This window comes from Barbatula barbatula (genome assembly GCF_947034865.1).
Source record: "Barbatula barbatula genome assembly, chromosome: 11".
In the NCBI taxonomy this organism is placed as follows: Eukaryota; Metazoa; Chordata; class Actinopteri; order Cypriniformes; family Nemacheilidae; genus Barbatula; species Barbatula barbatula.
In genome coordinates, this window is record NC_136774.1 from 12,033,331 (window position 1) to 12,047,118 (window position 13,788).

The 13,788-nt window shown below is 36.5% G+C and overlaps 1 protein-coding gene across 1 annotated transcript in view; it reads right to left on the minus strand.

The window, feature by feature from the left end:
• Positions 1-4,657: 4,657 nt before the first annotated feature.
• The window catches only part of rimbp2b (RIMS binding protein 2b), a gene marked incomplete at its 5' end in the record, with an annotated part of 90,596 nt that continues 81,465 nt past the window's right edge, over positions 4,658-13,788 (minus strand). The window contains 10 exon segments of the mRNA XM_079467250.1: positions 4,658-4,702; positions 5,668-5,805; positions 6,013-6,084; positions 7,497-7,529; positions 8,801-8,904; positions 9,952-10,014; positions 10,219-10,387; positions 10,593-10,759; positions 12,902-13,024; positions 13,476-13,590. Of these exon segments, the coding sequence (XP_079323376.1) occupies positions 4,676-4,702; positions 5,668-5,805; positions 6,013-6,084; positions 7,497-7,529; positions 8,801-8,904; positions 9,952-10,014; positions 10,219-10,387; positions 10,593-10,759; positions 12,902-13,024; positions 13,476-13,590 (1,011 nt within the window). The 3' untranslated portion in view covers positions 4,658-4,675.

Consider the following 13,788-nt stretch of genomic DNA (forward strand, 5'->3'; position numbering starts at 1 on the left):
GGGCTGAGCTCATTGGGCGGTGAATGCAGAACACAAACTTCTCCTCCCGGAGGAGGCGCTTGAGATTCTTCACATCTTATCAATTAAAACGTACACATATTTATAACAAGAATGGGTACCTGGCAGAAAATTGAAAATCTGACTGGCCACCGTCTCTTGTGTGGTTTAAGCGCCACATCAAGTAATCACAAACGTCTGTGATTGGTCTATATTGACAGGGGAAGAGAAAAGCAACAACGCAGCCCATGATGTCCCATTTCATTTACAAACTTTAAAACTTCTTTCATTTTACATTGAACTTAGACACGCAATGGACAATTACATAGATTATTTGTGGCACATCCAGTCGTGTTTTGAGTACTTTTACACTCAAGGTTTCTTAATGTATTAAAAACACGCAAGTAGGGCTGCGTGACTAAGAACAAATAAACAATAGCAATTCTCCAAAAGTTTCTTGCATAAATATTTTATTGTAGCTTTAATCAGGCTACTTTAATTGAATGCAACGAAATTAGAAGCGCCGTGTCTGTGTTTGAATACAAAAAATGATAAACCATTCAAATAAACTAGAAATTTATAAATGATTTCATTTTAATATTGAACAAAACATTGAAAAGTAAACAAAATAAAAGTCAAGATAAATCTGAATTAAGGGCGCCTTCTAGTGGCAGTACACGATTATATTTGATTGACCTGCACAAAAAAAATCACAGGTAGGCCTACTCACCCGTGCAACTGTACAACAACCTCTTATGCTTTCAAAGTTTGTGAAACAAACACGTAAACAATGTGTATAAAATATCAAATTTATTTTCATAGAAAACTGCACATGCACACTCACACAATATTTGATAACCATCAATATAGGCTTATAATTCTTTTCCATAAAGCTAGCACACAACTGCAGACTTGAAAACATTATGGTTCGAAGACACCATGAGGAAAGCTTGCACTGTCCGATTATCAAGTTTAATGTACAAAAAAGGCAGTCTGAAAAGCAAGTATAAACATTTAAAAAGAAATGTACAAATGGACAAACAGTACAAAAAGAGCAGAAGTCACTCAAACATGAAGAAGCGATACTCTGTAACGTATCTATGACTAAATGACAAAAATAAAATATACAGTTATTCGGATGAATTTAAATGCCTCTGATTTGGCTGTAAAATTGTACAAGATAAACAGAATGTTTCTCATACATTCCTGTTTTTGGCAGTCTCGGTCCAAACTCGCAAATCTAACATTTTACGGAGAAAACATACAGTACAGATTGGAGCAAAAGGATCACTATTACATGTTTTGGAGCTTGCAGAACTGTTGGTAATGTTTTGGGGAAGGTTTATCTTGGCCATACATTCACAATTTCACATTTATCATTCTCATCAAGTGCAGAATATGTGCGATCATGTTCTCTCAGAAACATGCTAATCCCTTTAAAACATGAAAATAGACATAACCGAGCTCATAAAAAATGAAGGATAAATTGTGCAAAGAACGTGTAAAGTGGAAGCAAGATGAGAGAGTTCCCCATTTCATACTTTTGACACATCTCGTTGGTGAGATTTGCAACAACACAACACCTGGTTCATGAGAAGCATTGATGTGACTGTACACAACACGGACAAATCTCACTTGAATGACTGGACACAACACAAACCATTGTGCATCGTATAAGGCAAATATAAGGAGGCTTGCTTCCACTAGGCATTTCATGACCTTTCAGGGCTGAAAATCCAGTCAGAGAGCATATCGGTTTTCTTCGTGGTGTCTGGTCACTGCAAAATCCACATTTCTCATTTGTGCTTAGAAGTAAAAATTTGTGCTAGGACTATCTTAAAACACGTGCGAAAATAAATATTCTACAATTCAATAAAATATATGTGATAATTTATAATAAAATAATGTAGGTCTCTTGGGTTGAAATAAATATTCTTTCGTTTTAAATAACATTTCTTTACCTTCCATCCATGAATCATTAAACTTTAAAGTTGACCAAGAACATCTCCTGGACATTTTGGTAACACAAAAAGGGTGTCTGTGCTTTTAATTTAAAATGGGCAGGGTTACGATTTCAATTGTGATAAAACTAATATCACCCCCCATTAAGTAGTGGTCATGAAAACCCTAGTTTCCACCACATCCCATTCTCTTTTCCATGCTGATAACAAAAACTCAAGACTGGAACAACATTTTCCTTTTTTCTCCAATAATTCGAACATCCTTAGCTCATCCGAGGCAACGTTTATTTGACTATTTAACAGCACCAAGCCTTTTCAACAGATTCTTTCCTTTGGAGAGCAGTCCTGTTTTCTCGGCTAGGGGGTGCCGGACGGGACTTCCGGGCCCCGGGATGTGCGGGCGCACTGTGGGAGTGGCACTTCTTCCGGGAGGGCCCGTTTTTTCCACGGGTACCTAATGGGAGACCCGCAAGGGACAGTTCAGGGCGAGATGTTTAAAAAGAAAAGAAGCTGTTTCTTTGCTTTTTAAAGCATCTAAAGTCATGTACATCAGACACCCCATCTCCTCTCATAGTCCTTTCTGTCTCAGCAGGGCCACCGTAGAGTCAATTTGAAATGAAGAGTACATTTTGTGTTATACAGAATTTGGGGAAGCTCTTAAAACACTAATCTATGAGTTAGAGGTCATTGTTATGGACAGGGAATTTATAGAAATGTTGCATCTCATAAAGTTAAGTTAGTAACTTCTTGATCTATTCAATGAAATTTATCCGACTCTTGACACAATTTTGTAACAACTGTTTTTAAAACACTTCGAAATCATCAACAGCAAGAACACAACCTGTATGCTTTGCCCTTATTAATATCTGCTGTGTATTTGCACAATACACGTCGGCAAGTCCATTCTATTTAATCTCAGAATCTAAGAAATTAATCTATGATGTCAATGGTGTTAAAGAGAAAAGATTTAAATTACCAGTCCTCTGAAGTAATCTATCACTTTTCAGCACGGTAACTTCACCAAGGGTCTTGGAGCCAAATCAAACCTGCTTTAAAAAAGCTTCATTTATAAAAGAACGCATCATCTTCAAAAGAAATTCAATCAATCTGAGATAAACCAAGAATGATAAACCCAAATCTAGTTCTCTTATTGGTTAAAGTAATATATATACCCATCTGATAGTCTTGATCATTACTATAAGGATGAAACGTGCACTCGCCACACACATTTATAACCTGGTTTACCATGCCAACTTTCAATTTGAGTGAATCTGTTCTGAGATCAGTATGACAAGGTGCACAGCTACAGTATACAGTATAAGGAGAGGAGAGGGTTTGTCCCGGCACTTACACTAGGAGCCTACTAAACTGCACACAACAAAGAAGAGAAGGGGTGAGGGGTAGGGTCCTGTTCTGACCGTGCAACAATGGACTTGTAGCGTCTTACAGTAGGAGGCAGTGAAATACGAACATTGTAATGGACAACACCCAGAGAAACAACTGAAGATACCAGCTGTGCCCGTCTAATGCATAGGTTAGGGTGCATGATGTTGGGTGGACCAATCACAGCTTTATTTCTACTGATGCTGTGAACTAATGTTCCTGTGTGTACAGTATGTTGGTGATGGTATATGGCAATTTCCATTATTTTTGGTACAAATTAGGTCCTTTTATTTTTATTTTATTTTGCTTAACCTTCAGAAAGGTTATATGAGGAATTTTACTTTCCATTTTACTGTATGTCATTAGCAATTTTTGCAACCACAAAAGTACCAAGATTTGTTTAAATCTTTATAAACAAACCCTGATTTTGTGTGATAAAAAAGAACCATAATAAATATAAAACTAACTAACAAACCCCCCAAAATAACACCTATATATTATATATATATATGTGTAAATAAATATATATATATATCTTTAATAATTTATAATAATATATATAGTGGTTAATGACTTATAATGACCACATGTCATGTGGTGTGACCAATAATATCAATAATTGCATTAAATAGAATAAAATGTATATAATTTTATGAATCTCTGATACAGTATGCTGTATTTGACCTACAGGAGAAATAAGTTTGTTAATTTAGAAAGACAAAATTATAGAGCAAAAATATGACATGATAACTTACCAAAACTCAAAGAAACTAAAATACTTTGTTTCTAAACACTTAAAATAATATAGATTTGTAAAGTAAATGTTAAGCATGTCAGGGAAATTTATAAAACTAAAGATAAATCGAGGTCTCACCACATGCATAAATGAAAAACACTAAAATCCTTTAATAAGACATTTTAAACTGTATTTATGTGAACACCACATTCTTAATGTTTAAACAACTAATAGATATAATTATTTATTTGTATTTTACAATTCCAACAATCATAAACATATATTCATGTTCATATAACTGTAGCATAAGCTAAGTATGGACAAAATAAAGTAATGGGACACTAAGAAGTATACCAAACAATGTTTGTGGAAAATGCCATATACATCAGCATGAACGAGAGATTTTGTGAATATCTGCGGTTGTTTTTGCACCTAAAGCAACACACGTCGCTTTACATCTTTTCATTGGAAATCCTATGCGTGATCTATATCTTTCCCAGACCAGGAGCCACATAAGGACCAGCGTCTTTGCATTAGACAGGGACGACATGACGTGCGGTATCCACAGTTGCTCACTTACGTGATCAATATCGAGCCGTTACGGAGTGAAATGAACACTCTTCTTCTGTTTTGCCAAGCAGGTGAGAAAAAAAAACAATGCAGTGATGTAATGCATCTCAGTCGTCTGCACAATGACTATGAGAAAAGATTCACAAAACTTTCAGTACAGAAAAATCTCGATGGGTCCTGACACTCGAGCAGAACGCCCATCATTATATTTTCTCTTTTTTTACAGACCATTGTACAATATCTACATCTACACATAAAATCATTCTTTATATCTCTTTCTACTATGCAAACATATGTTTTGTGACTTTCTGTATGCTTGATAGTCTTATATATATATATATATCATCAATATACAAAACAATTTTTTTGGAAACATATACAAAAGGTTTTAGGTTTTGTTCTGGTTTTTTCTTAACCGTTCTCAATCCTTTAAAAAAGTCTCACTGTCTTTTTGAAGCATTCTGAAATAAAAGCATGCAATGTTTTACAGTTCTACATGGGTTCAATTGTCTGTACATCAAAACTACCTCCTCTATTAGAAACTGATTCACGTTTCAACACAGGTACATTCATAAAGCACCTATTACAATGCTTCACTTCTCACTTAGGTAAAAAATAATAAAGTCTATTTTAGTGCTTCTTTTTTTCATAAATGATCACAATAAACAAGGAAAAATCTGACACGTCCCTCTGCGTGTATTTTTTTGCAAACAATGCTTTATGAATATGCAATTTCAATAACAGTTCATTTCTCCTTGAATGGAGCATTTTACATCAAAATAAAGGCTTGTCAGCCTTGTATTATGATGCTTCATAGTACGTCTCTATGGCCAGCTCTTGGTTTAGCAACTGTCTCCATTTCCTTTTTGTTTTCTGCATTCCTCGAATGATCCATCAAAAAAAGCAACCGGCGGTCACACAACAGAAACACAGACGGAGAAGAGGGAAAAAACAGCGGTGCAGGAAGGAGATTACAAAAAGAGCGGATGGATGACAGGACTAGTGTGAAACAGGATGTACCCTTTTGCTCTTTGTCCGCGACGGGTGGTGGTCCTGGGGGTGACGGCTTGGGGTGTTGGTGAGGTAAACCTCCACGTCATCAGGCACTTCTTCGAGAAAGTTGGAGGGGACTAGACCCTTGTGTCCATTAAGCTCTCCCTAAAAGAAAAACAGAAGTTGCACTTACTGTATGAGCCCACTTAGATGTAAATCCCAGACTACTAGCACTGTGTTTAAAGCTGAAATGTGGAACGGGATTCATCTCAAGATGACAAAAGATCCACTGAAACTGAGAAAACATCTGAAAAATACAAGAGAGGGGCTAGCAATGAAACACCGATGGGGTAAATACAATAGTCTACTTACATAGTAAAAGCCATCTTCATCAATCTCTCCAAACACAGTGATGACATCACCTGCACAAAACGTCAACTCGGCCTGAGAAAAAAAAATAAACTAGTTAGTTTTGATTAAAAATATTGTCACAGAGCTGTCTATCTATCCATACATACATACGTTCCTATTCTCTCTTTCTTCATCCACCCATCCCTATATTTATCTATCGCTATCTCTCTTCCTCTCTTCATCACATCTATCCATACATATCTCCATTTATCCATCCATCTCTATCTCGTTCTTGCTCTCTTACCATCAATCTCTTTCTTTCTCTCTTCGTCCATCCATCTCCATCTCTATCTCTTTCGTTTCATCCATCCATCTCAATCCCTTTCATTCTCTCTCCCTGCATCCATCCATCTCTTTCTCTTGCTATTCATTCATCTGTCCATCCATGTCTCTTTCTTTCTTTCCATCTATCTCTATCTCTATCTCTATCTCTATCTCTATCTCTATCTCTATCTCTATCTCTATCTCTATCTCTATCTCTATCTCTATCTCTATCTCTATCTCTATCTCTATCCATCTATCCATATCTCTTTTTTCCATCCATCCAGTCAATCATCTCTATCTTTTTTCATGTATTCAACCACCCATATATATCTCTTTCTTTCTTCCCATCCATCTATCTATCCATCCATCCATCCATCCATCTCAATATCTTTTATTCTCTCTTCATCCATCAATCCACCCATCCAAAACATGTTTCATGTAATATTCAATCTACACAAGCTTAATATCAATATAAACAAATAATTGAATAAATCATCTATTAAGATTTGAACATAATCGATTTTTTTATTTTAAACAAAATGTTTAGTTCAGGTCCAAACAACATACATACACCAAACATGTGAACTACAAACACAGATCAATCAAAACAAGCCGTCCTCTCATTCAAACTGGGAGTTGTGATAATAAACCACAGTGACTGTGTAACTTTTAAGTGTCCCCCCCCAGTCCGACAACAGCAAAAGCAGACACACAAAGATCTCAGTGTCACAAATAACCATTCCCTATTCCTTTAACAGGAACTCACCCACTTACAGCACTTAAAAAAAACAACCCTACATAAAGCCTTCATAAATGCATTATAATGATTCATAATAACTGTAAGAAGCATGCGTGCACAGTTTAATCCATTTAAATGCAGATTTTATTCACTATAGCATTACACTGATACTACCATCACGGAAAATGAAACGTCCCGTTATGCCGTTTCTAGGAGAATCATTACGGCAAATTATGAAGGCCATAAATGTTCAAACTGAACCCATTAAGTATGAAATGCAGATGTGTTTTGATTGCATTATGAGCTTTGGGTCGTGTGAGTGAGAGATCCACAGACAGTACATGTGCTGTTACAGTGCAGTGAGATCCCTCAGCAGGAAATAGAGTGTCATTTGGCACAAGCCCAGTGAGTTTAGACTCACTGTCTCTCTCTCCACACTCACCTCCTCACTCGGCAAGCTGCCCTCATAGCGGGCCTGTGTGCCAGGGTCAATGCAAAGGTGACAGTAAGTGACAATGGGGTGGAAAAGACTTATAATGCTAATGATATGATTCCATTCATTACTGAGCATCAACCTGGTTTGTTCTGCAAGTTCTTTATAGCACTGGATGACATTTTGTCTGGGTTTACTGGTGAATCTGTGTTTTACCCAAGAACTACTCAAACGTTTTTTTATAATTTACATTTGATATGAAATTGCATTTTCAAAGTGAAACGGATGCAAATATGCATAAACAGCCTAATCATTTGGCATAGCAATTGGTTTAGTCTATTTGACTTGTAATTAATCTATTCTGGACTTATTGGTCAAGAATGTACACTATTTAATGCATCAGCATTTTTCCACCTTGTAAGTGTAACAGCTCACAAACTACATCCCCCAAAATGCTTTGCACCTGCACTCCTCCGGCCATATTGATTGTTCCGCTCACCCGAATGATAATGACTTTCACCTGCACCTCATCAACAGGACACTCTGTTCTCCCTTTACCCAGTATTTGTTGTCTGGTCTAGTTGTATTTCGTTTTTACTAGTTCTGTAGCAGTTTATTATCTGTTGGATTATTGTATTTTGCTCCCGTGGATGTTTGCAGATTGTACTGTTATTCCCTAGGATGTTTCCCTGTTTTTGGATTTCCCTATTTTTGTTCCTGAGTTCACATTTTGATTATTAAACCGTTCACTTTACCACTATGGCATTGGTTTTCATCTGTGAACTGTTACAGTAAGTGATGTTAAAGGGACAGTTCACCCGAAAAAGAAAATTCTGCCTTTATTTACTCCAAATCTGTATGAACATCTTCGACTGAGGAACACAGAGAAAGATATTTGGAAAAATGCTTGTAACCAAACAGTTTGAAGACCCCATTGACTACCATAGTAGGGAAAATGTCTATATTTTATTTCTTTTTTCTGTTGAACACAAAAGATATGTTGAGAAATGTAGGACAGCAAACTTTTGACTACCATTGGTTTGGTTACAAGCCTTCCTTCAAATATCTTTCTCTTGTGTTCAACCAAACAAAGACATTTACACAGATCTGGACTAGTGCGTAATTGTAATTTTGGAAACTTTCCATTTAAATGTCGACGATAAAGACCAAATATTAAATGCTTTCTCATTTGTACTTTAAAATATGATTTCATTTGCAAGATTAAGACAGTTAAAGTAAACCGATTAGGATGATTACCCTACAACGAAACAACACAGGCTGACCGTTATTTGGTGGGCAATTTTTGTCTGTACCTCCACATCCACGTTTGGAGAGCTCTCTCTGGGGTCATAATCATACAGGGCCACCATTCTTCGCGTCGAAACTTGGTGTTGCCTTCCACTCCTCTTGTTCCGCTCTGAGGACAAGTTACACAATAAATGGACAGAAAAAGACATTGCAGATTAGACAGACCTACAACAAAGCCTTTGTAAGGATCAATTTGCTTGTTATGGTGCGGTTGTTCTTCTGTGACACATGCAAAACTTTTTCTCTTGAATTACTCAAAATAAACAAATACACAAGTCATGATGTGAAAAATTATTTAAGACATTTTACAGCTGCGGAAATTTACCATCTATAGGTTTGTGTTTGCGGAAAATTCATTTTTGTGTCATTCTGTGAACTACTAACAATATTTCTACCAAATTTCTAATAAAAACAGTTTCTATTTGTTGTTCTTTTTTACAGAAAATGAAAACTGGAGAAGCGGGTCAAAATAACAGAAAAAATGCTCTGTATTTTTTCAGAACTTAAATACTGCAAAGAAAACAAGTTTATTTTCACTTTTAAGCAATGGAGGGTATTATCTGTTCATTTCCAAAAAATCAGTCTTTCACATTGCTGTTGGAAATCCTGATGTTGGATTTATTTGATATTAAACATACACATTATTTGTATAAGTGAAAATGTGGAACGGTCTCTTAATTCTTTCCCTGGCTGTATATACTGTAATTCTGATATTCGCTATTCAGCACCAAATACAGTAGTGTCACTGGAAACATCAGGTGTGATACAACATTTAAACACATTTGAATCCGGAAATAAAAGTTTAAAATGCATGGAGTCCGTGCCAGCGCATGCTGTTATTAAACCAACAGGAGCATATATTTTACTCGGACGCTGATTCTATAATGTGTAAATAAAACATGTTAGTACAAGACACAAACAAATAACATGAGCATTATCACTCATACTGTCAGATTTTGGGTCACAGTGTAAATCCCAAGTAAATATTTCTATTAGTTTGAAGTGTCATGGGTGACGAACAAGCCATGCTCACAATTAAAGTGTCATTCAAGAGCCAAAGGAAAGTTCAGAGGTGAGCTATAAAAAAGCCACTTCAATGAAAACCAGAAAAAAGGACTGAATGAAACTGATACAGAAACTCTGAAGAGGCACAAACCTCTCTTGGATTTCCGGGACCTGCGGTTAATTGAACGGCCATCTCTGAACCTATTACAGTTCACTTGAAAAGAAAAGAGTAAGTAGAGAATGAAGGAGAGCGCGAGGAAACAATAAAGGCAAGCAATGCACAGACTGTATTCAAAAGAAATACAACATAAAAAAGAGGGAGTTGATGAAAGATTATAGATGAGGGGAAATGAAGTACAGTAGGCTGAGATGGCAAGGGTCCAGCACGGGGGACTTTAAAAGCTAACTAAGCTCATACCTATTTTCTCAATGGGGGTGTTGAGAGGCAGAAATCCCTGTTTTAGCAGCTGGTCAATCATTTCATCGTCGTCCGTGTGGATCTCTGAGACCATGTTACAGGGAATGAGCCCCCTGCGGCCACAGACCTCCGCCCGGTAGAATCCATCTGTGTCCTTTTCTCCAAATACCTGCACAACACAGCAGGAACATGTAAATGCACTTTTACACAATTTGTCAGCTAAACAAAACTCACATGGAAAATGTAAACGAACAAAAACAGCTATTATGAACTAAAGCAAATATTTGAAGTGAAGTACTGTATAAGCAACACTTCAAATTGGTGAAATTAAATGAGGACAAACACACGTTAAAAATAGTCTGTTGACTTCGAACCTTTATGATCTGGCCCTCTTTAAACGGGAGCTCCTCCACAGCAGCATCAGGGTTGGGAGACATGGACAGGGGGTCGTAGTCAAACATGGCGACAAATAATCGTGGCAGGTCGTCTCGCTCCAACTCATAATAGTCTGAAGACCTCCGTTCTCGGCCTCCATAACCATCTGCAAAGTAGAGAACCCAAATAACAGATCCAAACCCAGCCATGCCGTAGTCTTTCTGTCTACATTTTCAAATAAAAATCATAAAAAAATTGATTTGCATGCCCTCAGAAGCATCAGTTCACTCTTGACTAGTGGATTCAATTTGCAAAGATGACATTGCAGCACGACTTTGCTAAAAACTAAATACAGTACCTAATAAACTGATTAAAATACTAATCATACCTAATGAATGTGTCACACCCTATTATATGACGTTCATACCATGAAATATAATTTTCTCTGTTTAGTAAAACCACCGGCAATCACCATACAAGCATATTCAAAAGATGTCATGCATAAAAAACTGAGATAAACACATTGCTGTTTTACTGGCAAAACACACAGACCTAACACAGACATGGACCAACTTACTAGTTAACTGAAATGATCCAATATAAACCAAGCAGTGACTTATATATGGACAGTCAAAATTCATTTATTTTATCACACCAGCTCAAAACAAAAAATCTGGTTTAGAAACTGAAAAATATATCGTCACATGATCTTTCTTTTGGAGTTTATTTAGCTATTTTATATATATTTTTTAAAAGAACATAACTGGACAAAAATGACTGATAGACCCACCAAATGCTGATTTCTTTTGTTTTGTAAAATATAAACAAATATATGTTTCAGGTTTGCATTTACTCGACTAGTTTCTATGCTTTTCATGTTTGTAAAAGCTATATGTTCTATCTTGATCTTATAAAGAGTTTTATTGAAAAAATAACAAACAAATGCAGATTAAATACTGCAAGTAAAAATTCTGTGCCTCTAAGGTTAATAATTTTCCAGAATAAGATGATGTAAATAGTGGACCATCCCAGTAAACTGGAAGTGAAGCTGTCAAAACTGAGCTTAACAGCCCTACAACTGAGATGAACATGTGTGGAACATTCACAAGCAGCGCTTCAGATCTTTAAGCTTATGAGGTGTCCTGATACACTGACTAACATCCATGCTAATTCGTGCTCAGCAATGATGGGGGGAAACAAAAAGGAAAGCAATTTGGGGGGAGTGGTGTGTCATCACAAACACTGTCTGGTGTTTTTAGGCCACACAATGAGAACACAGGGAAGGGAACTGAAACTCCTATTCCTGACTGACAACCTAGTGCTCATTATGTGAAACTAAAAAACTAAAAATAAAGTGCACAAATAAATAAACAAATATGAAACGAAAGTGGTTTAGATATTTGTATCAATACATAACCCTTTCTTGATTATAGCCTACACAAACATTTATCGGTTTACGGCACACTCAAATCACCTAAAGTAGAAGGCTGAATTGAAAATATAGCAGCCCCAAAAGGTATATCTGTAGAATTCCTCTACACATTTTGTAGTTAAAAATAGTAAGATGAGAGTGCTACTGTGCACTCGTTATTCATGTTATTCGCATTTGAAAGGATTACTAAAATTAGGCAAAATATTTTATAATTGTGTACATGAATCATATATTGTATATGTTTATTTGCAAAACAGATGACTTCATATTTTTTTATTTACAATTATGTTTCTATTGTACATTCCAGGTAATATCAATTAAACTGCAGTTGAGTTGTTTTAATTAAGTAATAGTAAATAAAAACACAATAAAACGCAAAAGTGTTATCGTTAATTATTTGCAAATAAATTCTTCATTTGCAAATGTACAGTATGTAAAGAGTTCATATTTCTTCTTCAAAGTTACATATTAGCAACCCAGAGGTACATATTGGTACCAAATGTATACACATCTGTCCCTCAATTGTAAATAATAGGACTGTTTTAAAGGTAACCGCCCCAGTGACAAGATTTGACCATTTTCTACTAGATTATAGGGTCACGCTATACAAATGTCTGACAAGCAGATCTTCACAAATACCTAATTGTCTAAAACATCTCATGTTTTGACATTAAAAGCTTTCAGATATTATTTTGGGGCCACTGTAGCTCAATAAATGACTGCTCTGGTGCCCAGCACATCTATACCACGTTGGGCAGCCTCTGTTCTGTTTTCATGTTTCTTGTAATCAAAATACACCTTCAATTATCTGATATTTTAGCTCAATTGTTTTGGTATTGTTTATCATTTTTTCCCATGGAGGCCCTTGCCACATACCATATCGGTGTTCTGCTCGCTGTGCGGGCCATTTCCTGTGGCGGGCTACACTGGCATAGTAAACATCGTCCTTAGGTGAGAGGTTCCCCTCACTCCCCTCACTGTTATTCTCCACGGTGATCTCTATGGAAACACCAATCATTTTTAGTATTCCATCCACACCCCCTCTAGTTGTGGATTATGACATTTGGTCCAGGACCAAACGATTAAGGACCAGGAATGGCATTCTTATAATGAAAAAATGGCATGTTGATCTTAGAACAGGATTGAAAACCAGCTGACATGCTTGAGTGCTTCAGTGGAAAACAGCAATGATTGAAATAATGATGATTTTATAGGTGATAGTGTGGCCTGTAACACACATATGAATGAAGTTAAATCAGTATGTGAATCTGAAGTGATATAAACACCACAGATTCAACAACTTCTTTTAGAGACTTCAGGGCGTACTGACACCATAACTGTTACCGTATTATGGAATAAATTAGGGAGAGGGGGGATGGAGAAAAGACAATAGGTGTGACCCGGACTGAGGAAGGCAGGTAGACCCCAAGCATCATGTGACTGCACTAACCAATGGAAGGAACGTTGATCGGTCGTCTCTGAGGGGGCGGGCAGCCGTGATTCATCCTACGGCCATGGTTGTCATATCGATCCGAGCGTCCTGTTGAGGGAGAGTTCCCTATAATCTTCAAGAGCAAACATTGAAATGTTATTTAAACGTGTGGTTTCTACATAAAGGGATATATCCAATAAATCTCATTCAACCCAAAAAATGTATACGTTTGGTACTTTCTAAAAATTCTAGTCCCAGGTGAGAATCAAAACAAGGAGGATGAACCCAGCAAAACATTTAACATAAACAATCAGAACATAAACAAACTCTG